This window comes from Amblyomma maculatum, chromosome 3, assembly GCF_055883805.1.
Source record: "Amblyomma maculatum isolate TAMU_Amacu chromosome 3, ASM5588380v1, whole genome shotgun sequence".
NCBI lineage: Eukaryota > Metazoa > Arthropoda > Arachnida > Ixodida > Ixodidae > Amblyomma > Amblyomma maculatum.
The window spans coordinates 22954002-22981704 of record NC_139346.1 but is presented as its reverse complement, the minus strand read 5'-3'; the positions used below and the strand labels follow the sequence as shown (position 1 = coordinate 22981704).

Here is a 27703-nt window from a genome sequence, read left to right as displayed (position 1 = left end):
GTGGCTGTCGTGCCACTATCTTGGCAGAACGGCTGAGACTGCCACAGCTGGAGGCGCTGAAGAGCGGCTAATTTATCGTGAAACCAAAGGCATGCTGCTGCATTTAGAAGCGCTCGGTTACGATAAATAGATTGCTTTATATTCTATTCCGTCACAGTCATACAAAACCCATTGGCGGTAGAACTCAGCTGGATTCAGGAGACTGGATTGTTGAGCTTCTTGTATGAGCACTACTTATTACACTTCATAACGTGGCTTTGCCTGCTGTAGCGTACATATAGCGTTCTGTTTATTCGCTTTTATCATCTGCGCAATCTGATGAGAATGTGTTTTAGAGCGGACGTGAGCTTGAGGTTCACACGTGAGCATCGGATTGTTGAGCGTTGCTCATGCACTTGAGTGGGGCAAGATGGACGGCAACTCAAAGTCAACAAAGGGCAAAAGTAAGTGACATCCTGTTGTGCATATTACGATCATTTATGGATGAAAAATCGAGATAGTTAACCACCTAACTGAATACTCAACATTTTGTCGGAAGCACAAAGAGTTGGGTAATGCCCTAACCGGTATGCTTTCAGAATTCTTCCTGATTTAAACTATCGCAAATTCCTAGTGACCCTTCAACCATTTTCCAACAGGTCAGTAAGTGAGCCATGCTTGAAAACAACTCTCCAGTTATATAATTCGTCTGCTTCGAATAAAAGGTGTATTGTTTCAGGAGCACAGAAAGCGCGTTTTGCGATGTAGTTAGATTTTTTTGTTTGGTGGCTGACGTATCACTGAAAACATTCGCGCAATATTTGTTTTAGCACACATACAAATCTATAGTTAGATATTCTTCATGTTCAATCCAGAACAATGCCTATTGTAAATACAGTCGAACCCGCATATATCGAATTTTGGTTATATCGAACTCGCGGAATATCCCCTTGAAAAGCCCATCTAAAAGTATAGGAAATCCGTGTCATATATCGAACTCAATTTCACCGGTCGTTTGATATATCGGACTCCGCACCACGTACTGGAAAGTGTGCCTTCCCCAAAGACGATTGCATCACCCTCGGCCGTTTGTCGCGGGATGTTTTGAAGCCACGTGCGGAAGGAATGAGAGGGAACAGTTGGGCTAGGGCAGCGCCGCGCCCATTCCCCAAAGGCGCGCGCATCTGCGGTTATCGTTTCCCGTGTGCCAGCACGTGACGTTTGCAAGCCGTGTGAGTGAATGAACCAGAGAGAACCGGTGGGAACGAGAGGGGAAAAGCGCGATAGAGCGAAGCGCAAGGGTGTGCCCATTCTTTTGCCGAGCTATTTCTCTCTTTCCTCTTTCCCGGCCTTTGTTCGCAGTAGCACGCGCTACGCATGCGCCAATCCAGCTCAGCTCGTTTTCAGACAGAACGTCGGACGATTTCTCCAGCGTGTGTTGCGAACCCTCTGCGCGCGGCGGCTCGGCTGACGTGGCTATGGCGCCTGCGGAAGTTAAGAAGTGGCAGATCTATTTTTTTTTTTTTTTTTGCGAGAGTCGTTTGCTTTTATCGTTTTGCTGGTTGTGCTGTACGCGCGGCGTAGCGTAAGATATGACGTCACGAAGCGGTGGTTTTTTGTTTTGGTTTTTTTTTTTCGGGAGCCCTTTATTCGCATGTATGAATCAACGAAAGCACGCGGTCAGCTGCGATCATGACACCGGCTTTTAGCATTTTTCACTTCAAATAGCATTTGCAGCCACTTTATCACGCTGGCCAATGATTTTGTGGCAGTAGACTACGCCCGCTCCAAGCACGGAGTGATAAATAAAAAAATAAAGTTAAAGTTAAATTGGTTCACAGGAAGGGAAAGGCGCAGTAACTGTCACACTTGCTCTGTGGACACCCGAACCGCGCCGTAAGGGAAGGGAGGAAGGTGGGAATGAAAGTGGAAAGAGAGAAAGAGGAGCCGTAGTGGAGGGCTACGGAGTAATTTCGACCACCTGGGGATCTTTAACGTGCGCTGACATCGCACAGCACACGACGCCTCTTCGTTTCGCCTCCATCGAAACGCAGCCGCCGAGGTCGGGTTCGAACCCGGGAACTCCGGCACAGTAGTCGGGCGTCTTACCACTGCACCACCCCGGCGGGGCGTGATAAATCGAACCAAGCTTGTACAATCAAGCCATCACGGGCAGTCTGCTAAGTTCGCTCCCCGCCGCAGCAGGAGCTATCAAAAGATAAACATGCCACGACGTTATCGCTGCGCAGCATCTTGGCACGCTGCCAAGAAATCAGCCGTGGATGAGACGACCAAAACGGAGTGCGGCATGCAAGCGATAACGCTGGCGATTTCTGCCGCGGCGACACAGAAACCTTGTTTTGAGCTGCCGCGGTGGGTGGCTTGTACGGCAGAGGGACGCAGTTCCAACAAGTTGGAAATTTTTTGCTCTGTCGCTGCCGCTCATCGCTGAGATCGCTAATCGCTTGCATGTGAGCGTGCTGGCCTTAACGCTTTTTTTTTTTTCCGAATTCTCGAGTGCCAAATTGGAGGGTGGGTTCATTATGCGAGTGAGTTGATTACGCGACAAATACAGTATCGTTCTTCCGCATCGTAAGTGCCGTCCCAAGCCGATTTCTGTATATCGAATTATCGATATATCGAACTATTTCACGATCCCCTTCGAGTTCGATATATCCGGGTTCGACTGTATCACGCTTTACGATCAAGCTGTTTCGTGATGAATGATCATTGCATGGCACGTATGCTGCTAACTCATCATGATTGCTCGAGTCTTTTATTTGGGCACGAAATAGTCTTCCTTTTCTTCCGTTTTCACAAGAGAGCCAGATGATAACCTCCCGCTTGTTTCCTCATATAATCATCACATCATGCCAGATATCACATTTGCATCCCAAGGAATCCTAACACTAATCGAATCATTAAAATTAACGTCATCAGCTGGCATCGACGGCATCAATGCTGAAGTGCTCAAAAGCACAAAGGAAATCACCAGTATTATTTTATCCCATATTTTTCAGCAGTCATTGTCATTCGGCATCGTCCCTCATGATTGTTCCAGTTCCTAAGCCAGGTTCTACTAACTTTCGGGTCATGTCACTAACCAGCGTCTGTTCAAAAATCATGGAACACATTATTTATTCGCATATCACAAATTTTCTTACATCTGTCAAGCTCTTAAACCCCAACCAGCATAGATTTCAAAAAGGGCTTTCATGCGACATCCAACTCGCACTATTTCTTCACGACATAAGTACTAATGTAGATCTTAACATACCAGTTGGCGTCCTCTTCATTGACTTCGAAAAAGCTTTTGACAAAGCCCCTCACAAATGGCTACTACTGAAACTTTCGCAACTAATCCTTAACCACTCGTCTTCAACTGGATTCAAGATTTTCTCACTAACCGTCAGCAATTTTTAGTGGCCAACCATACATCTACATTCTCTAACGTACTCTCTAGTGTGCCGCAAGGCACAGTCCTTGGTCCTCTCCTTTTCTTAATTTACATCAATGACTTACCTAATAATATTTCATCAAACTTTTGCTTATTCGCTGATGATTGTGTGATTTACTGTTCCAATAATAGTGCTGCAGATAACGATATTCTTCAATCTGATTTACAAAGTTTGAAAGAGTGGTGTCATAGATGGCTGGTGGTCTTAAACACTAACAAAACTGCACTTGTTTCTTTCCACAGATGGCAAAATTGCCCTACCCCAAATTATCTTCTGAACGGTTCTAGTGTCTCATCCCTCAGCTGCATTAACTATGCTGGGGTTAATATCTCGGGTCCATAATTGGTCCACACACATTACGCGCATAATTAACAATGCTAATACAGTCAAACCTCGATATAACGAGCACGCATATTACGAATTATTGAATATATCGAACTCTTCCGAAATTATTTTGTCAAACACATGTATTTTTAACTTTCCATAGCGAACGCGGTTCGGCATAAAACGGATACAGTCGAACCTGGTTAGTTGGACCCGGATATATCGAACTCACGAAATATCCCCTTGAAAATCCCATGTAAAAGTATAGGAAAGCCGCGTCATATATTGAACTCAATTTCACCGGTCGTTCGATATATCGAACTCCGCACCAGGCACTGGAAAGTGTGCCTTTCCCAAAGACGATCGCATCACCCTTAGCTATTTGCCGTGTGACATTTTCAAGCCACGCGCGGAAGGAATGAGAGGGGACAGTTCAGCGACGGCTGGTCTGGGCAGCGCCGCGCCCATTCCCCAAAGGCGCGCGCATCTGCAGTTGTCGTTTCCCGCGCGCCAACACATGACGTTTGCAAGCCATGTGCGTGGGTGTGCCCATTCTTTTGCCGAGCTATCTCTCTCCTTCAGCACGCGCAACGCATGCGCCAAGCCAGCTCAGCCCCTTTTCAGACAGACGTGGGACGCTTTTTCCAGCGTTTGTTGCGAACCCTCTGCGTGCGGCGGCGCAATGGCTGACGTGGCTATGGCGCCTGCGGATGTTAAGAAGCGGCAGCTCTCTCTTTTTTTTTTTTTCTTTTTGCGAGAGTCATTCTTTCTTATCATCGTGCTAGGCTGCGGACATTAAGAAGCGGCAAGGTTTTTTTTTTTTTTTTTTTTTTTTTTGCGGGGATGTTTATTTTATTATTACTTTTTTTTTTTTTTAATCGTTTATCCTTGCATGTATGAACCACCGAAAGCACGCGGTCAGCTGCTGCGATCATGACGCCCGCCCCAAGCGCGGCGTCATAAATCGAACCAGGCTTGTGCAATCAAGCCATCACGGGCACTCTGCCAAGTTCACTCCCCACCACCGCAGGAGCTATCAAAAGATAAACGCGCCTGACGTTATCGCTGGGCAGCATCTTGGCACGCTGCCAATGAGCTGTGGATGAGACGACCGAAACGGACTGACGCGCGCCATCGACATGCAAGCGAAAATGCTCACGATTTCTGCCGCCGCGGCGACACAGAAACCTTGTTTTGAGCTGCCGCGGTGTCTCGAGCGGCGAGAGGGACGCAGTTCCAACAAGCTTGAAAATTTTCGCTCTGTCACTGCCGCTGAGATCGCTCAGTCGCTTGCATGTGAGCAAGCTGGCCTTATCGCTTTTTTTTTTATTTTTCAAATTCTCGCGTGCAAAAGTGGAGTGGGGGTTCATTATGAGAGTCTGTTGATTACGCGACAAATACGGTATCGTTTTTTCGCATCGTAAGTGCCGTCACAAGCCGATTTTTGTATATCTAATTATGGATATATCGAACTATTTCGCGATCCCCTTCAAGTTCGATATATCCGGGTTCGACTGTATTACGAACTTCGCGACGCCAAGCACTACCTCTCTTTAATAGCAGGAGGCAGGCTTCGTTGCACTACATGTGTGTTGTGCTGCGCAGCAAACGTTCAGGACTACCTTGCAGGCGCTAGCAGCGCCAGATGCCACGACGGCATTGGGAGTGGACAGCCAAAGAAATTTATTACCTCCGAGGGAAGTAATCTCGGAGGCCATAAGAAATCGTTCAAATCTCACAATCGCTGACAGCGCCGCTTCAGCAGCGGCGGCAGCGGCGCGATCGAATGTTGCTTTTGATTTTGTGATTTTTGCATCCTTCGCGTTTTCAATGTTAACACCGGCGTCGCACGTGGCCGTCGTAGCGTTCGGTGGAGGCTGCGGCGGTTGTCATGTCGTGTGTGTGCGCGGGTGTGCGTAGTGCTGTGATGGCGGTGAACGTGAAAAAAAGAGCAGCACTGACGTTAAAGACCAAGCTCAAGATAAAATCAGGGCCTTCAAGGCAGTTTACAAGAGGAGACTGACACTCCTCTCGTGAAGCTTCTTATGAAGCAGGACAAGATCGACTTGCTGGGAGCATTGAAGCGGCATTGAACAGCGTGAAAGGCGAAACGATTGCCAACTCCTTTCGGCATGGAGATTTTGTTCCAGCAGAGGCCCGTGCATCAAATGACGACGGGGACGATCCTGACGAAGCAGAAGCAGAGCTCCACGAACTCGATGAGCCTGGAACGATTTTTCGCATTTTGTTGGTGACATGCCCGCAACAATGACTGTAGAGGACTTTGTAGGCGGCGACGACATCGCGGCGACCACGGCTGTACTGACGGACGCCGAAATCGCTGTGGAAGTTTCTGAACATCCCGCAGACGAAGCTCAGGCTGACCCTGCAGATGATGAGAACATTCCGATTTCTCAAGAAGCCCTTGCTGCATTGGATTTACTGCGCCGCCACTGCAGTGCTATTGAGAGCAGTGGGTTTGCCCTTGTTGAGTGTTTGCAAACTGTGGAACGGGGCGTGATACGGAACACGATCAACGCAAAAAAGCAGGCCGCGATAATGCAGTTCTTTGCGCGTAAATAAATGGACGTGACCCAAGTAGGCACCCTCCAAGTTGCTGTGCCTTCTGATTGAATTTTGCTGCTCTTGTGTGTATTTTCTACGAAATTTTATATTACGAATTATGGATAGAGCGAACGATTTTCCGATTTTTTAACTGTTCGTTATGACGAGGTTTCACTGTAGAACTCTCGGCTATCTTTGTCGTAATTTGCTTCTGGCTTCACCAGTGGTTAAATTACTAGCTTATAAAACATTAATTCAGCCGAAATTAGAGTATGCATCTGCCATCTGGGACCCCGTTCAACTTAACCTAACTAAATCCATTGAACTTGCTCAAAACCGCGCCGTTCGATTCATCTACTCAAATTACTTGCACTCCACCAGTGTTACTTGTCTAAAAAATAATGCATGCCTACCTAACCTCCAGCAATGCCGTATTGTTGCACGACTATGTTTATTACTATAAAATGTTTCACAATTTCCCTTATAACTGTCCTATTCAGCCTGCTCATCTTTCTTCAGCCCGCTCAAGCCACCAAAAGGCCGTTTACCCGCCTCCTGCTTGCACCATCACCCATCTTCACTCCTTCTTTGTCCAAACAGCTCGTGACTGGAACAATCTTCCCACAAGTGCCATCCTTCATACAAGCCCGGACCATTTCAAGAAAGCCATAGACATTGTCTTATTAACACCAGGTTATTTGCCCACCCCTCATGTAAAGCCTTCACCAAAGGGCCCTTGAGGTATCTGTAATAAATAAATTTACAATCCTAGCTCTGTGAGCCTTTTAGATCTATGCTTCGCAGCGGGTATCGGTGTTATTCACTTCAAAAAATGAACCAAATACGCTAAAACCCATCAATTGCTAGTCGTTCGCTGTCCAGTGTCGCAACGCGACTGCAGGCCTTTGTTTCTCTACTGACGTGTTCAGCAGCATCGCCTTAAATAACGGTAAATTATATTTCGCGACACACGTTTCGGTCGACAAATTATGTTATCATGAAACTATTGAATCATTACTGTTCCTCAAAAGGGCAGTAGGTAAGTACTGCACGTGTTCAATGCGCTTAACACGCTCAGTATTCCCAAATCCTACCGAATGTTAATATAGCAGGGAAGTCGTTTCATTTTGCTGTGATATATTTATCCTCCACTAGCGTTGCTTCAACGCAGGTGTGTCCTATTTGCTAGAAAGTGCACACGTAATTCACAGTGCAGGGACGCTCCACTTTACAAGTGCCCCATAGCAGGAAAAAAAACAACTCACGAAAACCGTTTCAAACCTGCGCATAGCGACATTATAGCTTTTATAATGCAGCGGCGCCGCAGCTCGTAGCCATGTTGGCAGGCAGCTGAAGAGGTTGGTTTCGCCTTTAAGTCGATCAAAAAGGGAAAAAGGAAACTCCAAGTTCTTCAGAACATTAAATCTGTGATAAAAGATTATGCATGAAATAGAAAGCTCACAATCCACCGATGGGCACAGCCGCGGTATAGCCACGGCACGACGAGTGGCGTGCTCCGTCCTACTATGCGCTTGCTCATTTTGAAACCAGGCGGCGCTGGGTGTCTGATTTTAAGTGCGCACCCTGGGCAGCGCAGGTTCCCTATACGACATTCTTCGAACAGGCTGCGTTCATATCTTCTGCATTCACTCTCCTGCACATTCTGGAGACTTTTTGAGGTGCAGGAAGACCACCTTTATGTGAGCCTCGGCCCCAGTCTTCTTGAGGCTGTGCGAAATAGCGTACAGGTATGGGATAACTGCCACTTTCTTTTGATTTGTTTGATCGGGCTGCCTGCTAGCTCCTTTGTTCGGCAAGTCTTTGGCAACTGACCGCAGCAAGAATGGCCTGCGCTTTAGAGGTGCTGCACCTGAATCTTGAAGCTTTGTCCTACTAAATGGGGGCTGGACTTGTTCAGAGTAGTCGATAGGCTCGATTTTACGACGCCTCTTTTTATCAACTTGGAGTGTGCCGAGTGGTCTGTCCTGTCACTTCTTTCCTTCCTGTGTTTGTGCTATACAACAATTTCATCCTGAGATCGATTATCCGCTCTTTGCATAACATGCCCTCCCCATATCCGTTTCTTTTTGGTTTTAACTAGAATGTCATTAACTTGAGTTAATTCTCTGACCCACTGTGCACGCTTCATATCTCTTAACGTTCTTAACATTACACCTACCGTTTTTTGTTCCTTAGCACTCTGCATTGTCCTTAACTTAACACTTTCCTGTCCGCAAGAAAAGTAGTGGTTTTTGGGTGGTGTCATGAAATTTTTCTTTTTTGTAAAACTTGCTTGGTACAGGAGTGTATGGTATCAAATTGTAGAGGAGGAAATTCTCTTCACAATTGTATTAGTCACAATTACAATCTTTATAGGGACCGGGCGCCTGTTGTATGGCGCCACCGTCACCTCGGCGGAACAGTGCCGCCCGCGGCGGAGTGCTGAAGCTACGGAATGCCGAGGCAGCTAAGCGGCGCAGTCGTTTTCATTCTGCGATGCATTTTTTAAACATGTCCCTACCCATTGTTTCGCAGTGTGGCTTTGAGAGCTTTGAGTAATCGCAAGGAGTATTTTTCGACCGGAAAATCTTGAAAAAGGAAAGGGCCATCCTCAACAGGGCGTGTGTTTTTTTTTTGTTTTTTTTTTTTAAACCGCCCAGCGCATAATATTTCTTTTATATACTCGAAAATGCCGCGCTCGTGATTTCACTATGCGCTAGGAACACCTTCGTTAGGCGCTTGTAAAGATGATTTGAAGACGGGAATTGCGCCTGCACTGCACGTTCATCTTATATTAGGTCTAGTCAAAACCTGCCTGAAGATCAAATACTGCCGAGCTATGTAGCCGTGGCGCCGTAGTAGTGGTAGTTGTAATGGTCAGCGTTTATGTAAAATGAAAGAAGTTCAATGCGATTGACCACAGCTGCCTTGAACATTTGAAGGCAATAGTCCAATACTGTCAAACTGTTAAAGAACGGAAATCTGAGCTAGTTGGTGCATTGCAAGATCAAAAAACAGCGCGGCTACTTGGGACAAACAGAGAAGGGAGAATAACGGACAAGCGCTGTCAATAACTTGCCTTCAGTTCCGGATGGCGTCGTTCTCGCAGAAGTCCTTGCAGAAGTCCAGGGACGTGAAGAAGACCACATGAACTCCGTATGTCGCTTCGCTTGGTCACACCACGCCCTGAAGCACCGTACACGTTGCCTCTCCCTACCACAGGCCACCCAGAGACAATCCTTGTAGTGCCTATGCTTGTGCCACCATTCTGATGCCATTATGCGGCACAACCGACGACTGTGGCCCTTTGACGGGAGAAGTCCTCCGCACCATAGCTGCACCTCAACAGGGCACAAGCCTCGTCTAGCATGCCAGGTAGCCAGGCGAGCTTTGAAGGCCGTAACGGCGATTAGTGAAGCCAAGGCGGCCTGGTCCTGAAGAAAAGCGGTATTAGAACAAAAAGGAGAGCTCAGCGTACAAGAAATAAACTGCAGAAGAACGGAAATCTGAGCTAGTTGGTGCATTGCAAGATCAAAAAACAGCGCGGCTACTTGGGACAAACAGAGAAGGGAGAATAACGGACAAGCGCTGAAGAAGAGTTTTAGCTAAAACTCTTAGTTTTAGTGTTAAATACAATCGAAAAAAAAAAAAACACACACACAGTGTGATGTGTTGTAAGATAAGCCACCGATAACTAAGAGAGCATTTTATAGTTAAATGAATCCTTCTGATGGCTCGTTCGCTAAGGTGTTCTACTTTCTCAGCGTACCACGAACTTGCGGGGTCGATGCCTGACCTTGATACCTGATGAGTGTGAGTGGACAGACCATCTAGGTAGTTTTCTATTTACACGTAAAAAAATCGGGATAACTGGAAGCCATTCCTTTTACAACTTTGTCACTGCAGCTTGCCGGACTGCCGCTAAATCTGTTTATATTGGCGATAGAAGCAATTTCTGAGAGAGGTAAAACGGACTTCTCTTACTACGCCACAATCAGGAAATCACATTACTAAAACGCCAATGAGAAACATGTATTCAGGCCGGCCAGGAAATGGCCACTGCTGAGAGAATATGTAAACCCGTGTCAGGTGCAACGTGAATGCGAAAAAAAAAATTGCTACACGGCCTTCGTAATTAAAAACAAAAATGCTACATTTATGCTCGTTTCCACAAATTAAATTGTATATTTTTCTTGTTCGACTTTTATATGAAGCCGATAGCAGATTTTGTGACCGTACGGTATTGATTGAGCTGTGAAATAAGTGATTTTATTAGGCGAAATGGACATGCCACAAACAAATGTTAACAAATTCTTAGAATATCAATGCAGAGCTCTCAGCACATTTTCATTGGTTGAGAAACAAAGAGAGGAAAAAGGACAAGATCAGGGTAATAGGAATAGTTCATGTCTTCTATCTGCTCTTTCTGTTAAGAAAAAAAAGTAAATTATCTATGACTATGTCAGCGAAAGTAGGTGCACAAACATTGTCTTTGCCCATCACTGAAGATCATAACGCAGCCCGAACGACGATGGTGGACCTGCCTTTTCTTTTTCCGTGCTGGGGTTTTATTGTACACAGTCTTGGAAATGCTAGCGTTCTAACTTACGCTGTTGGGTTACTTCGATTTCCAATTGTCAATAAAGTGACTACAGATGGAGGGCGGCTTCGACTCCAAGACTCTCGTGCAGTCACTCCTGAGGAACAGAAGGCACAAAGCATCCGGTAGCAACCGGAATTTTTAAAATTCGGCACTTTCTAAGATCACACAGTAACTAAATACGTAGATTCGTGCCTCTGCCTTTCAAAGAACCATGCTTAGGTCACCCGGCACTCATGCTTGCGTGGAAATTCGTAGAAATGAATCGACTTAAAAGCGTTCGACAAGTTTGCGTAGCTGCCAGTGCAGCCAACAACGCACCACGTTTCGCCAGCCTTGTTTGGCCAGACTTCGTTTCACTGGACATATTCACATAACTAGCCCAACTTTCTGCTCTCTTGAGGATATAGTATTCATGCACATCATCTAAACCTTAGGATTTCCAATTTCCACACAAACCAACGACAAACAGCACGCTCCAATGTGCTGGCAATGCGCCGGCTGGGGCTGGCGCATGCCAGTGATTGAGCGATGTGCTGAGAGGCGGCGTCACCCGCTCAGCTGTCCGGTCCCTATTGCGTAAGTGATGAAAAAAAGAGCTGTCAGAAAAAATTGTAGTTAAAATAGAAAAACACACAAAAATTAAACAAAAAATTTGCAACATATACATTTTTTAAAACAAGGTCCAATGCAACATTTCAGCAAATTCTAGCTTTCTGTGTACAGTATTTAGTGGGTTAGGAAAGAAAACAGTAGTCGAGGTTGACTACGCTGAGATCGACCCTTGGCTGTCTTCTAGTGGAAAACATGACTCTGTGCTGACGGCGACAGGTAATCCCACCAGAAGGACGTTGACACCTTGCAGGTAACATTTGTGGCCTTCAGAACGCTGATCTCTTTCGATCAGCGCGCAGCAAGGCGGAAGCGAAACTTATCGGGGCATGGTTGTTGACGTTCCGGGTCGGTTTGACGCAGTTTCGCTGTTGGTGCTGAAGTTTTAAGAGCTGAAGTCATCTTCAGAATCATCACTGTTGCTGTTCGTGTCCAAACATAAGCTCTCAGGTGTGTCAATTGTCAATTTCCATGGAAGCGCACCTTTTTACAAGCAGCAGCAGCGCGCGACGTCGACTTCATGATGTAAACAAGGAGCCCGGATCACCTGACTGGAGACCAGCTGCATGGGCGCGACATGGCTGAAAAAATAAAACGAAAAGCGAAATTGAAAGAAGGGTTCTTCTATTTCCCACTGTATGCTGCCACTTGTCAGGGAGCACTTCGAAAGGTGGAAAATTCGAATCATGAAACCATCGATAGCAGGTTATTGATGTGAATAGGCGCAGACAGGAAAGTGTCAAGTAGAACCCTTTTCGTTATCCTCGACGTTTCAGCCCTCTAGGTGAGTACAAGTAAGATGCAACTGTTGTGTAGTTTCCTCTTGAGCGATGCTGGTAAGGCTCAGAGAGCAGCAGCAGCTCATCTCCTAAGCTAGTGGAAACGGTGTCACTTTATGACATGGACGAAGAAAAGACCCACAGTGCCGGGGTGTGCTCTCGTGGAACTGTGGCAGTGGACCAAGCAAAGGGTTAAAAGCTCGTCCTTTGACTCCATGTATTAGTCTTCTGAAGAAGGAGGGAAGGCAGTCCCTATGCTAAACCTGTTCTCTTCTCATGAAACATTGTGGTTCCCTTCAATGCTGTCTGGAGTGTGAAGAGCCTGTCTGGATGTGGTGCAGGGGGACCCCTTCTTCGGAGGAAGCACGCACCTGGAAGCCGCCTCTGCTGGGGCCCCTGCCGCCTGGCTTCTTGCGGCTGGGCCGGCCATATCCCCAGCCTAACAGCCCTCCTCCTCCTCCCACACAGGCAGCAACACAGGTCTCATTTGCTTCTCTACCTGAATTTCAACCAATATTTCAGCATTTGAACATCTGTACAAAATGCCATGGTTGCCATTGTAAGAATGCGAACTTGTCCAACTGGTTATGGCACAATTACCAGTTGATCCTATCTGGTATCATTTGGTTTCAGCTGAAACCAACTAGAAATTGAATTGGTCTCAGTTAAAACTGAGTGGTAATTGTTTCCAGTTGGTTTCAGCTGGGAACGATTCATTTTCTATTTGATTTCAAGCACAATTATGCTTTTATTCACTTGTTTTTGTATAACAACGAATGAAAAAAAAGCATAGTAAGCATGTTTAGGGAGGCAGTATTGCCATCAGGCTGCATGCTGATGTGAGTGCCGTGTGTGGTGTCAGGGGGAGCAGCTGAGTGCAGCTGTGCTGCAGCAGCGTATGGCAGAGAACGCCCGGCAACAGCGCCACCTGTCTGCATCGGGGGCAGACGCACAGCTGTTGGAGGACGAGCGCATGGCCATCCTGCTGCAGAACCAGGAATTTGTGCGGCAACTTCAGAGCAACCGCGACTTTATACGCACCCTCAACCAGGGTGAGCACGACTGAGTCCGGTGGCAGGGTACACCTCTCTGCATCTCTGCCCCTCTTTGCAGACATCCAGAGCCAGGAGATGGAGCGCAGCGCCGGCCTGGTCCCTGATGATGGTGCGTGCTCCTCATTTTCACTAAAATGCATGCCCACCACTGATTTTGCTCAGTCTCCATAACTATAAGTGCCTGCTCAAGGAGCAGGTAACAGGGTTGTGAGGTTTGGTTTCCTGGTTGCCGAGGTTCTTTAACATCCTGTGTGCATAGTGCAGTGCAGTAGTGGCGAACTCGGAGCAGCGTATATAGAAAAGCTAGGGTAAGTTACAGTTTTGCTATGATACAAGAGGTCCGATTATTTTGAGAGGAGAAAGACCTTTATTTACCTTCTACAGCACTGCAAAACAAAAAGGCCAAATCGTGCCTGGCATGGTCTGCAAACCACATGCACAGCACTGGTTACATAAAGCAGCACACAGCAGTTAAAAAAAAATCAGTGCAGGAATCTGCTACTACGGTGTTATTATGTGCTGACTAGCGAATTACTACAACAATATGATGATGACAGAAACAGAACGACATGATGATGAATATGCTGTGATGGCCAGCGGGCCTGGCAGTACAAGTGCACAAGAAGGAAACAGAGTGGAAATACACGTGGGCAAAGGGCGGCAAAATTTTTGTGTGCAAAACAGACACGTCGAAAGTACTGTGCATATCTTGCGTTGCGGTCATCGATAAGATGAAATGAAGAATTAGGAATCCGAGCATTTTGCCAACCACCATTCATATCTATGGCTGGTAAATCGCTGAACTCTGCGGATGTGACTAAAATTTATCATAAAAAGCCACGTACATCTTTCTTCCTGTTAAACACTCAGACAGCGTGCTGAGCTGAGTGCCTTGTTTTCATGTTTTGCTTGACATTTGATGTTATTGTGCTTTGTGAAACATGGTACCGACACGAACATGAACTAATAATAGTACAGATTCCAGGGTACACAAGGCACCACTTAAATTGCTCAGTCAAGACCGGTGGTGGATTACTTTTCATGGAGAAAATTTTCAGTGTGATAAAATCGATGATTTTACGGCAGTTACAGCGGACTTTGAAATTTTTAACTTTCATTCATGACAAAAGCATATTTTTTGTTGTGCGGGAATGTGGCAAAAGTTTTCACATACCGTATTTACTCGCATAATTCTTGCACTTTTTTTCGCGGAAAATTGATGCTAAGTTGGGGGGTGCGATAATTATGCGGGGAAAATTTTCGAGCAAATGTTTTGAAGTGCTAAAAGCATATTTAAATAGGTGTGAATAAGGATTCTTAGGCCAGCTATTGTAAATATTGCTACATTAGGCGGTGCATGCACTGGTATCTGCATAAGGACGGAAGAAGAAGAAGCTCGTGAGTTTTGGTGAAGACGACGTGCGATCAGTATCGGCTGGTGCCCGGTTAAAGCTGCTGTGTTTTGTGTGCTGTGTGCGGAGCCATCTTGGACTATTCTCTTGGCCTTACCTTGCCACTTATCATCTTGGTGGAGGTGACTAAAGATCCCCGTGCTCTCAGACCAGAATATAAGAGCAAAATAGCACAGAAAAGCTAGATTTTCGCAGTGGCCGCCACCTACCTGGGCTCACAACGACGTCAGCAACGACCACTCGCCCCTACCATCGCAGCAACATCGGCTCAGCCAGTGGTACTCACGAAGATCCGCCGCCCTCCTATCTTTAATGGCGAAGACAAGCCGGACGTTGACGACTGGCTAGATGAGTACGAGTGCTGTAGCAGAAACAACCACTGGGACGCGACCATTATGCTGGCGAACGTAATCTTCTACTTGGCAGGAACAGCTAGGATGTGGTTCCAAAATCACAAGCAAGAGCTAGTGACCTGGGAAATCTGTAAACAAAAGCTACAGGACTTGTTCGGAAAGCTGATTTGGCGGGCTCGCGCAGCAAAAACAGAACTTTTCACTCGCATCCAATCCCCCACGGAGTCCTACCTTGCTTATATGTATTCAAGACATTCTTTCGTTGTGCCGCAAAGTGAACAGCTCCATGCCAAAAAGTGACAAGATAGGGCATATCCTCAAGGGTAGTCGAATCCGGTTATATCGAACCTGGATATATCGAATTTTGGTTATATTGAACTCGCGGAATATCCCCTTGAAAATCCCGTGTAAAAGTATAGGAAAGCCGTGTCATATATCGAACTCAATTTCACCGGTCGTTCGATATATCGAACTCTGCACCACGTACTGGAATGTGGGCTTTCCCCAAAGACGATCGCATCACCCTTGGCCGTTTGCCGCGTGACGTTTTCAAGCCACGCGCGGAAGGGTTGAGGGGACAGTTCGGCGACGGCTGCTCTGGGTAGCGCTGCGCCCATTCCCCAAAAGCGCGCGCATCTGCAGTTATCGTTTCCCGCGCATGACATTTGCAAGCCATGTGCGTGGGTGTGCCCATTCTTTTGCCGAGCTATCTCTTTCCTTCAGCACGAGCTACGCATGCGCCAAGCCAGCTCAGCCCATTTTCAGACAGACTTCGGACGCTTTAGCGTGTGTTGCGAACCCCCTGCGCGCGGCGGCTGGCGTGGCTCTCTCTCTATCTCTCTCCTTTTTTTTGCGAGAGTCATTCATTTTTATCGGTGTGCTGTAAGTGCGGCATAGCGTAAGATATGGCGGCTGCAGACGTTAGAAGCAGCAGCGCTTTTTTTTTTTTTGGCGGGAGGCTTTTATCCTTGCATGTATGAATCAACGAAAGCTCACGGTCAGCTGCTGCGATCATGATGCCCGCTCCAAGCGCGCTGTGACAAATCGAACCAGGCTTGTGCAATCAAGCCATCACGGGCACTCTGCCAAGTTCGCTCCCCGTCACGGCAGGATCTGTCAAAAGATAAACGCGCCCTGACGTTATCGCTGCGCAGCATCTTGGCACGCTGCCAAGAAATGAGCTGTGGATGAGAGAACCGAAACGGAGCGATGCGCGCCATCAACATGCAAGCGAAAACGCTCGCGATTTCTGATTTCTGCCGCGGCGACACAGAAACCTTGTTTTGAGCTGCCGCAGTGGCTCGAGCAGCGAGAGGGACGGAGTTCCAAGTTTGAAAATTTTCGCTCTGTCGCTGCCGCATCGTCGCTGAGATCGCTCAATCGCTCGCACGTGAGCGAGCTGGCCTTAACGCTATTTTTTTTGTTTGTTTTTTCAAATTCTCGGGTGCAAAAGTCGAGGGTGGGTATATTATGCGAGTGGGCTGATTGCGCGACAAATGCGGTATCGTTTTTTCGCATCGTAAGAGCCGTCACAAGCCGATTTCTGTATATCGAATTATCGATATATCGAACTATTTCGCCATTCCCTTCGAGTTCTATATATCCGGGTTCGACTGTAGTGGATGATGCATTCAACATCCTCTTCTGTACGGATTGCGCTACCGTCGACTCGGTACTTCAAGTCTGTCGAAAATTCGAGCAAGCTAAACAACGCCGTCTCGTACATCGCTTTGACCGCCTTCCAAACACGGCGGCTACATCATCCTGCGCTGACCTGCCGCCTTTGTTACAGCTTTCTCATCCAGCGAACATCACTTGGATCATCCGGAGAGAACTCGAGGCCTTGGCTCCTTCACCACTCACGTCTCCGCCACCCGACACTATGGCCATGATACAGGCCCCTCGTTGTTCGCCAAGAACTTGCCAACGTCAGCATCTCTTCCAGCCCCGTGCCACCACCACCACCAACGCACCCTGTTCCTGTAGTGGCTGCTGCTACCGCGAGCCAGGCTTCTCCACGTCGCTACCTTAGCCGCAATCCTGCAGAGTGGCGTACCTCGGACGACAGGCCAATTTGCTTCATTTGCTGCCGCGCCGGCCACACATCTCGTTATTGCTGTAGCTGTACCATCTTTGCCCCTCGCTCTTATTACAACGCTGACCATCGATAGTACAATGGACCTCGATGCTTCCCTGCCCAACCAACGGAGCCCCGCCCCGCCTATGATGGACCTGGACATTATCTTCCTCAAACAGATCAGCCTCTCAACGAAACCGTCCCCGCTGCCCGTCGTGCCAGCCGACCTCCATCCCCACTGGCTCGTCGATCCCGCTCATCGGTGCCTCCTCTAAGCTCCTCCCCATGATACGCCGGCAACTACTCGAGAAACTAGCAAGTGCAGTGCCCGGGAGGGACGCTGCATTACCGACCCGGACTGTCAACTCGGAGCCGACCCCCACACGCAGACCTAACCTCATTGACATTCTTGTGGACGGAGTCTCCGTTTCTGCCCTTATTGACACTGGAGCCCATATTTCAGTCCTTAGTTCGTCGTTCCTCCAGCGCCTCAAAAAAGTCCTTACGCCCGCTAACACCTCTACAGTTCGTGTTGCTGATGGAAACACTGCTACCATCATCGGAATGTGCACTGCGCGCGTCAGCATCGCCGGCCATCACGTCCCTGTGCTCTTCGCTGTCCTTACTACTTGTCCTCAAGACGTGATTTTAGGCCTAGACTGTTTAACAGCCCATTCCGCTCTCATTGACTGTGCCTCCGCACTTTTGCGCTTAGCCCTGCCCCATTGTGTTCACGACCCTAGTGCTGACCAATCCCAACCTCGCCTCCGCTCCAGTACATTTACTCCCCTACCTCCTGAGACGGCAGTATACGTGCCCATGTCACCTTTTCCCTCCCTTCCTGACGGCGACTACGTTGTCAACCCCATCACCAACGTCACTCTACAGCGCAACATCGTCCTTCCTCATAACATTGTACACGTCGAGAATAACCTCACCTACATTCCCGTACTCAACTTCAGCATGTCTTCGCAAGTTCTCCCGGAGGGCATTTTCCTTGCCGAGCTGTTACTTTTGTCCAGCTTTACTATTTCTGCAGTGCTGTCCCACCGTCCCGCCGAGGTACCTGCACAACCTGTCCCGTCACATAGTCCGGAGGACCGCATCTCAGCCATGGTTGCCTCTGACCTGCAAAAATTAAGAAGAAGAAATGGGCATGGGCAGGACATGTAGGGTGAAGAGAAGATAACCGATGGTCGCTTAGGGTAACAGACTGGATTCCAAGGCAAGGAAAGCGTAGCAGGGGGCGGCAGAAAGTTAGGTGGGCGGATGAGGTTAAGAAGTTCGCAGGGGTCAAGTGGATGCAGCTAGCACAGAACCGGGTTAAGTGGAGAAACATGGGAGAGGCCTTCGCCCTGCAGTGGGTATAGTCAGGCTGATGATGATGATGACTTTGGTCATCTGATGAGAAGAGAGGAGTCGCTGGAGAAAGATTTGATGTTGGGAAAGGTTGAGGGTCGCCGGAAAAGGGGTAGGCAGCGAACGCGATGGTTAGATGGCATCCTCGAAGCGCTGCAGATGAAGTTATGTGATGTTAGGAAGATAGTGAGACCGGAAAGCGTGGCGTGACATGGTTTATAGGGTCACGAAGAGTTGGACACGACTGAACAACTGAACTGAACTGACAAGCATCATGGAGGTAAAAAAAGAAACAGACAAGCATAACCAGTAATGATGATAATGTTTGTTGCTCCTGTAACCGCTCGCCCTGCCTGGCACGCAGCTCGCCGGCTTGACCGTTATAAACTTTGTATGCAAGCATAGGCAGCACAAACAACGATCACTACAGCAACCACATCACGAGAGCATTGCACTCTATGTTGCGCGACTGTACCAGTCCAGCCACTGATTGGACCGGCTGGATCCTGGTTTGACTGCAGCGCCACTCAAAGCAGCCAGTGACGGCGGCACCTCGGAACAGCTCCCAGTTTGGCAACTGACCCTATTTCTATTAACAATGGCTGTTCGTGCGCGTTCGTTTGCTCTGTCACTCTGCCTCATGCCAGCACCGTTGCTATGAAAGCTCAATCGGTATCATGAGTGACAGTTCGATTTATCGGCAAAGTGTGCGCGATGGGGACAGAGACCTGTACGAAACAAAACTTTGATACCGACCCGTGTGCAATCGATATGCGCAACTGCACGGTAAGCGTCGGCCTGTGCCCACGCATAAATATGTGCGACATTCATGAATCTCTTGTCCTAAGGACGAGCTTCGTCACAAAAAACCAATCGCAAGCCTTCTGACCACTCAAAGAATGCAACTATTTTACAAGCGGCTGGGTTAAGAGCTGCGGTTGAAGCAGACGAACTCGCTGTTTGTGCAATTACATGCATGCAGTCCAACGTTTATACCAACTAAACCGCTGAGTTTTTGTAGCTGATATTCTGCATAGAAATGGCATTCAGTAGTCAGTATCTTTTTATACAAAACTTGTTTGGTGTACTTGCCTCAATCAATCAGAAGAAGTTGGATGTTTGCATCGTCTGTGGCGGTAAAGAAGCAAAAGAAACCGCTGCCACAGGCCACAGCGATGACACCGGTGGCGCCACCTCGTTGCCTTGCAGGCTCGAAATGACTTTTTGCAACAAAACTCTTGAAATACAGCGCAGTTTTGGCCAAGCTAAACTTGATTTGTTATTAGAGATAAATAAGTTTATAAAGTACTTCAAACCTCTGCAAAACAACTCTGCCCGCCTACGTTCCTTCGTCGAATCTGCATGTGGTCTGCTTTGATTAGCAGCCGACACAGACGATGCAAACATCCGACTTCTTTTGATCGAATGAGCAAGTATGGCAAACACAAAGTTTAGCGAGCCCTCTTTGAAGGATTTTTTTGCAGCAATACACGACGAGGAGGTGTTGGCAGCACGCTGCATGCATGCGCATGACTGGAAGCGATACATTGCCACGCTGCTCTTTTACCGGGAATGTGTCTTCCGAGTGCGTGAAGAACAGTCGTGCACAGATGGTGACAAGAGCTGGCTGCTAGGGCACATCCAGAAGATTCCAGTCCGGCCCATTCTGACACACATTTCTCGTATTCCATGATACTTGTGCGGTTGAGCCATGCCAGCCATACGTGAAGTCGCATCTCGGTGAGGTGTATTGTTCGAGTGGAGTTGTTCGTGTGTACTTTGGGAACCTTAAAATGCCGAGGTCGTTCGCACAGCTCTTCAGCTTCCATTGTTTACACTATTACAATCTACGATAGCTGAATGAACAACATATAGCTGTGGATGCCACTGCTTGTAGAACCGCACAACAGCACTTAATACGTACATTCGCCCTGTTTGTTTAATGGACACAAAAATGGCCGACTGCGCCTCAATTACCCACAATGCACCGTGTACAGCACATCAGTGAATACCCCCAATACGTGGGGAGTTCCGCACAAACGTTTTAAAAATAAATTGGCTCGATCATTCTGACATAGACGCTGCATACAAGTAATTTCTGTGTCTTTTCAAAAGGGCTTACTCGGAATCGTTTCACCTTAAAACACTGAAGCCCCCAAAAAAGCTAGAAAACTTTGAATATCCAATGCACTTTTGAAACTAATCAAACAAAAAGATTCTCTATTCAAATGTTTTTTTAACACACGAGACGTGCCATCTATCCAAATTTAAGAAATTTAAAATAAGTTGACTTGCAGCTCTCAGACAAGCCAAGAAGGACTACCTTCACAGGTTATTTAATCCCGAAGCTGTAAAGCGAACAGATATCACATGGAGAAACCTTAGCACAGTGCTTAACATTGGACGTCAGCATTCGGAGGGCGTACGAGAACTGACACTTAATGGAGAACTTTCATCAGGTGCGCATTTATCAAATGCTTTGAATAATTATTTTGTGTCCCTTATGAATAGCTTGCATGATCCACGCTCCGCAGAGTACCTCAATTCCAGAAATTGTGATGGTGCTTTTCTTTATCTCACGTTATTCGCTCTGCGAAACAGTAAAAGCTGCGATGTGGATGACCTGCAAATACGCCCCATAAAACACGGTTTAGATATGATATATCCAGTTCTTGAGCATGTGTATAATTTGTGCTTTTTAAACGGTACTTTTTCTATGAACATGCAGCTCACAAGGGTTGCAGTGTTCGTCAAAGCCGGTGATAAAAACGATCTGTCTAACAACAGACCAATATTCATTTTGCCTGTTTTTCTAAAATGCCTAGAAAAATAAATAATGCTGAGAATGACCGCTTTCTGCAAAAAACACAATATTATTACTGACTGTCAGTACGGTTTCCGAAAGGGTCGCTCGACAGAGTTAGCTCTACTAACAAAAGGACCTAATACTACAAGCATTTGAGCAAAACTTAGTCACACTAGGCGTTTTCATCGATTTTTCAAAGGCCTTTGACACAATTAACCACACCAGTCTGCTAATGAAACTTGAAATTTACTGTTTCAGGGGCTCGTTCCTGAGCTTAATCAAAAGCTACCTGCAGTTCAGGTATCAGAGGATTTCAATAAATAATTCTCTTTCAGATAACCTACCCATTCATTCTGGTGTTCCTCAGTGAAGCATTCTTGGACCTTTGTTATTTAATATTTACATTAACGACATAATAAATATTGACACCACTGCCCAATTCATCATATACGCTAATGACACAAGTCAGTTTTTTACATCTGGTTGTGCAAGGGACCTGTTGGCTCTTGCGAACACTGCTTTAATAATCGATGGAGTTCATTGAATTCACTGTTTATAAATAAAGAGAAAGGCTGTACTTTTTCAACCTAAAAACAAAAATGTCCACATTGATGGCAATTTGCAAATGGGCTCCTCGATTATCACCATTGTGCCATCCATTAAATGCCTTGGGGTTGTATTGCAAGAGAACTTATTTTGGAATCTTTATACAGAGTCAGTTGCTAACAAAATTGCTTGTGTTGTCGGAATACTAACAAAGCTTCGATTTTTATCTTCCCTTGAGTGTGAAAAAACTGCTTTATAACTCTCTCTTCCTGTCCCATCTGAATTGCTGCCATTTTATCTGGGGAATCACCACAATGTCTGACATCACAAATCTTTTTCTATTGCAGAAGAAAGCAGTGCGTGCTATTTCTAATTCTTCATATGACGCCCTTATGCGGCCCCTTTTCAGTGCCCTTTGCTTACAACTGGTCACCTCCATATATCGTAGTATTTTGCGTTTCACTACCGCAAAAAAACAGAACACTAAATTTTTCGAGCATTTATCTCTATTGACAATGAATTCTAACATTTACAAAACAGGTCACAGAGAAACGTGGTACGCTCCTAAAGCGCGCAGTAACTACAGTCAACAAATGTTCCGCCACACACTGCCATCTTTGTTAAATTCATTAGAAACTCAATATACATCTATCGCTTCTTTTAAATGGGCTCATTGTGGATTCTTTTTCTTCTTTTTTTTTGGTTTTGCTGTAGTATACACTGACCCCATGAATGCTTAACATATTGCCACACCGCTGACCATCTTCTGGCGCCACCAAGTGGCCGAATGTCTTTGCACATGGATAAGCGTCATCCTCGTCTCTCTCGAGTTTCGCTTGATTAAAAAAGGGCCAGCTTGGTTGTTGTGCTGCTTGCTACATGTGTTGGTGACATTTGGTGGATTGTGCAGGATAAGATCCCATGTACGTTTCCCCCGAAGACGTCAATGACGCTGCTCATCAACGTGTGGACGCGACTCCTGTCCATAAAGCCAGCCGTCGCCTCCGAGGCCTACAACCTAAGTTTGAACCGCTGTCCACCCCGCTACGAACCATGACATCCACGACGAGCAGCCAGACAAGTCAGCCTTCCAGCAACGCCCCACCGTTCATCCTTCTCGCACCGCGATCACCGCCATCATTTCATGGTGACCGGTTAGAGGATGTGGAAGACTGGTTGGCCAGTTTTGACCGTGTGGCTGCATTTAACCAATGGGACGACGAGCGGAAGCTAATGAATGTGTACTTCGCGCTGCAAGACTTGGCCAAGATGTGGTTTGAGAACCACGAGGCGTCCTTTGTCCACTGGGCAGCCTTTCGCCGTGAGTTGCTTACAACATTCAGCTCGAGTGCGCGCAAAGAAAACGCTGAGATTGCAATTCGTTCAAGGTCTCAACAGTAAAATGAGAGTGTGGCCATGTTTGTCGAGGACATGACGCGGCTTTTCAGTCGGGTCGATCCTACCATGCCTGAGGCAACGAAGGTACGGCACCTCATGCGCGGGGTGAAGGAGCAGTTGTTTGCTGGCCTCATTCACGACCCCCCAAGAACTGTCGCAGATTTCGCGAGAGAAGCTACCAGCATGGAACGTTCCCTGCAGGAACGGAGTACCCAATACGGCCGCGAGGCAAGCGTAGCGGCCACACCCTGCTGCGCGTCCATGCCAGCAGCCAGGGACGAGGCATTGCGGGAGCTTGTGAGGAGCATTATCCACGAAGAGCTGCAAAACCTCCACTTGAATGCTCCCTCTGCAAAGAATTATTCTACCGTGGACGTCATCCGTGATGAAATTCAGCGAGCGGTGCAGCCACCACCAGCACCACAACCGGAGCCATGCGTCATGACTTATAGTGATGTATTACGTCGACCTGCCCCCGAGCCAGATCCATTGCTTCCCGTTGTCGGACCACCGCCTCGCTACATGCGTCCCATTGAGCAGCAACAAGATCTGCGCCCCGTCGAGCCGCAGCAATACCAGCGTCCCACTATCAGCAAGGCGCACTTGTGGCGCACGCCCAACAGACGGCCGCTCTGTTATCACTGCGGCGAACCTGGTCACATTCTTCGCAATTGCCCATACCGGAGAATAGGCTTGAGAGGATTTCCACCAAACGCGCCTCGACCTCGCTATGGCGAAAGACCACAGGAGATTCAGGAGTACCTGGCTGCTAACGAGATGCAGCCAACGTCACCACAACGGCGGTTGCGATCGACATCTCCGAGGTGTTTTGCTTCGTCCAGTCGGTACTCCTCCTCTGGGCAATTCGGAGGCACGTCCCCTCACCGGGAAAACTAAACACGGCGACCTCCGGGGGTGGGGCCGCCGCTACGTCTCAGATTAAACAGCCTCCACCCGACGATTTGACGCGACGGCTCGAGCAGCGACGACCTGATCCGATGAACTTACCGACGTGCTGCGAACGCATTGTTTCCGGGGAAATTTTTGTAACCACCGACAGTTGTGATGTGACCGCACTTGTGGATACCGGCGCCGATTTCTCCGACATGAGCAGCCAGCTAGCCACGGCACTCCGTAAGGTTCTGATGCCTTGGTCTGGGCCAATGATGCGTACCGCCGGTGGTCATGTAATGACGCCGATTGGCTTGTGCACTTGCCGCATAGAGATCTGTGGTTTTACTTTCACTGGCATATTTGCCGTAATACAAGAGTGCTGCAAAGATCTGATTCTCGGCATGGATTTTCTTCAAGAGTATGGTGCTGTTATAGACCTTCGGGAGCAGCTCACGGTATCGTTTTCAACCAAGCGAGCCGTTGACAGCAACACAGACTTCCGGAAAACGATGTTGCGGGTCTGTGACGACCATATAACAATCCCTCCGCGTGCGAGCAAGTTCGTCACAGTCGAATGTGATCATAGCACCGGCACGTGTGGTATTGCTGAAGCTAACATGTCACTGCTTCTAACTCAACAAGTTTGTGTAGCGCGGGGCCTTGTCGAACTTGTCCGTGGCCAAGCCGAAGTGCTAGTGACAAACTTCACATGTGAACCCCAACATTTGACGGCGAACACGACGGTCGCTTATTTTGAAGAACTTGGAGAATGTACAGGCCAGTACGCTTTATCCAACACGTCAGACCTCGACAATGCGACGCCTACAGCCATTCAGACTGATGTGAACCCGCACCTCCTGCCCAGTGAGAAACGCTGCATAGAGAATCTTGTCAATTTGTTCCGCGATTGTTTTGCATCAACCTCCAAGGTCCGACAGACGCCACTAACGAAGCATCGAATTATAGTTGCCGATGACCAACGTCCACTATGTCAGCGTCCTTACCGGGTGTCTTCAAAAGAATGTGATGCCATCCGCCGCCAAGTAACAGAAATGCTCCAGGACGACGTTATCCAACCGTCGACGAGCCCCTGGTCTTCGCCTGTTGTCCTCGTCGCGAAGAAGGATGGAACCTTGAGGTTCTGCGTGGATTACAGACGCCTCAACAACGTCACGAAAAAGGATGTGTACCCCCTGCCACGCATAGACGATTCCCTCGATCGCCTTCGCCATGCCACTTACTTTTCATCCCTTTACCTCCGCAGTGGATATTGGCAAATAGAGGTTAACGAGCGAGACCGTGAGAAGACCGCTTTTATTACGCCGGACGGTTTGTATGAATTTAAAGTGCTCCCGTTTGGCCTGTGTTTGGCCCCTGCCACATTTCAGCGAATGATGGACACTGTACTCTCTGGTCTGAAGTGGCAGTCATGCCTCGTATATCTCGACGACGTTGTGATTTTCTCGGACACATTCGACAAGCACCTGAAACGTTTGCGCGCTGTCTTCGAGGCCATCCGATCTGCCGGTCTCTCTCTAAAACCCGAAAAATGCCGCTTTGCTTTTAACGAGCTGAAATTTCTCGGCCACATTGTCAGCGCACGAGGTGTTAGCCCCAGACCTAGAGAAGATGGCTGCTGTCGCTTGATTCCCCAAACCAGTGGATAAACGAAGCTTGCGAGGATTTCTTGGCCTCTGCACGTACTATCGTCGCTTTGTTAACAATTTCTCCAAGATTGCTGAGCCTCTGACCCGCTTGACAAAAGACGCCGGGCCCCGATTAGGAAAACGCTTTCACGGAACTCAAGTCCCGTCTTCAATGTACGCCAATACTTGGCCACTTCGACGAAGAGGCCGACACGGAACTGCACACGGATGCCAGTAACGTTGGCCTCGGTGCGGTCCTTGTTCAGTGGCAGGACGGTGCAGAACGTGTCATTGCTTACGCCAGTCGCACTTTGTCCCGTTCCGAAGTTAATTATTCAACTACCGAAAAGGAGCGCCTCGCTGTTGTGTAGGCAGTCATGAAATTTCGTCCATACTTGTACGGTCATCCGTTTCGTGTCGTGAGCGACCATCACTCTCTGTGTTGGCTGGCAAACCTGAAAGATCCATCGGGTCGGCTTGCTCGATGGAGCCTTCGGTTGCAAGAATTTGACATTACAATCGTGCACAAGTCCGGCAAGAAACACAGTGATGCTGGCTGTCTGTCCCGCGCCCCTACTCCCTGCCACGCGGACGGCTCCGATGACGATTCCGCTTTCCTCGGTGTTAGCGCGACGTCCACCTTATGCCGAAAGCAGTGGGCTGACTCTGAACTTTCGCCCCTCATTGAATATATCAAAGGAACCGTGTCATCTCCTCCTCAGCTCTTCAGGCGCAGACTGTCGTCATTTTGCCTGCGCGATGGTGTGCTCTACAAGAAGAACTACGGTCCAACAGAAACTGCTTATCTGCTTGTAGTACCCACAACGCTACATGACGAAGTTCTTCGTGCGTGCCACGATGACTTTTCTTCCGGCCATCGGGTTTTCTCGTACATTGGCATGGATACGCCGAAAGTACTACTGGCCCAGGCTAGCTGCCATTGTGCACCGCTACGTTCGTACCTGCCATGAGTGCCAGCGGCGGAAAACACCACCCATTAAACCAGCTGGGCTCTTACAGCCTATCGAACCCCCGAAATTCCCATTTCAACAGGTCGGCATGGACTTACTGGGCCCATTTCCGAAGTCCTCCATGAGTAACAGCTATATAGCGGTTGCCACTGACTACCTCAGCCGCTACTCTGAGACCAAGGCCATTCCCCGCCCGTGGTACCGCAGATGAAGTTGCGCATTTCTTCATTCACAACATTGTACTCCGTCATGGTGTGCCAACAGTCGTCTTAACTGACAGAGGAACCTCGTTTACGTCGGCACTCACGAGTGAGGTACTTCGACTCAGTGGCACCACCTTAACTGATAGGAACCTCGTTTACGTCATCCAAAAAAACAGCGCGAACAAACGGGGACGACAGGAAGAAACGCGAACAAACGAGGACAACAGGAAGAAACAACAGGAACAGGCGCTGTTCCTGTTGTTTCTTCCTGTCGTCCCCGTTTGTTCGCGCTGTTTTTTTGGATGGTGTATCACCAACTCGCCCGCTTAACTATCCTGTTGAATCTCGTTTACGTCGGCACTCATGAGTGAGGTATTTCGACTCAGTGGCACCTCCCACCGCAAGACAACAGCCTATCATCCTCAAACTAATGGACTGACTGAGCGGCTTAACAAGACAATTGCCGATATGATTTCTATGTATGTAGACAACGATCATGGGAACTGGGACCGAATTCTGCCGTACATCACGTTCGCATACAACACTGCACTCCAGGAAACAACACGCTTCACTCCATTTCATTTGGTTCATGGACGCGAACCCTTGACTATGCTGGATGCCATGCTTCTTCCAGATTCTGCTCCCTCCACTGTCGTGGGGGCTGAC

General features: G+C 47.9%; 1 protein-coding gene across 1 annotated transcript in view; it reads left to right on the top strand.

The window, feature by feature from the left end:
* LOC146194336 (CUE domain-containing protein 1) overlaps positions 1 to 27703 on the top strand; it is a 70220-nt gene that overhangs the window by 15409 nt on the left and 27108 nt on the right. The window contains exons 4-6 of the mRNA XM_084597351.1: positions 12659 to 12797; positions 13180 to 13369; positions 13431 to 13481. Of these exons, the coding sequence (XP_084453477.1) occupies positions 12659 to 12797; positions 13180 to 13369; positions 13431 to 13481 (380 nt within the window). The remainder of the gene's footprint in view (positions 1 to 12658; positions 12798 to 13179; positions 13370 to 13430; positions 13482 to 27703) is intronic.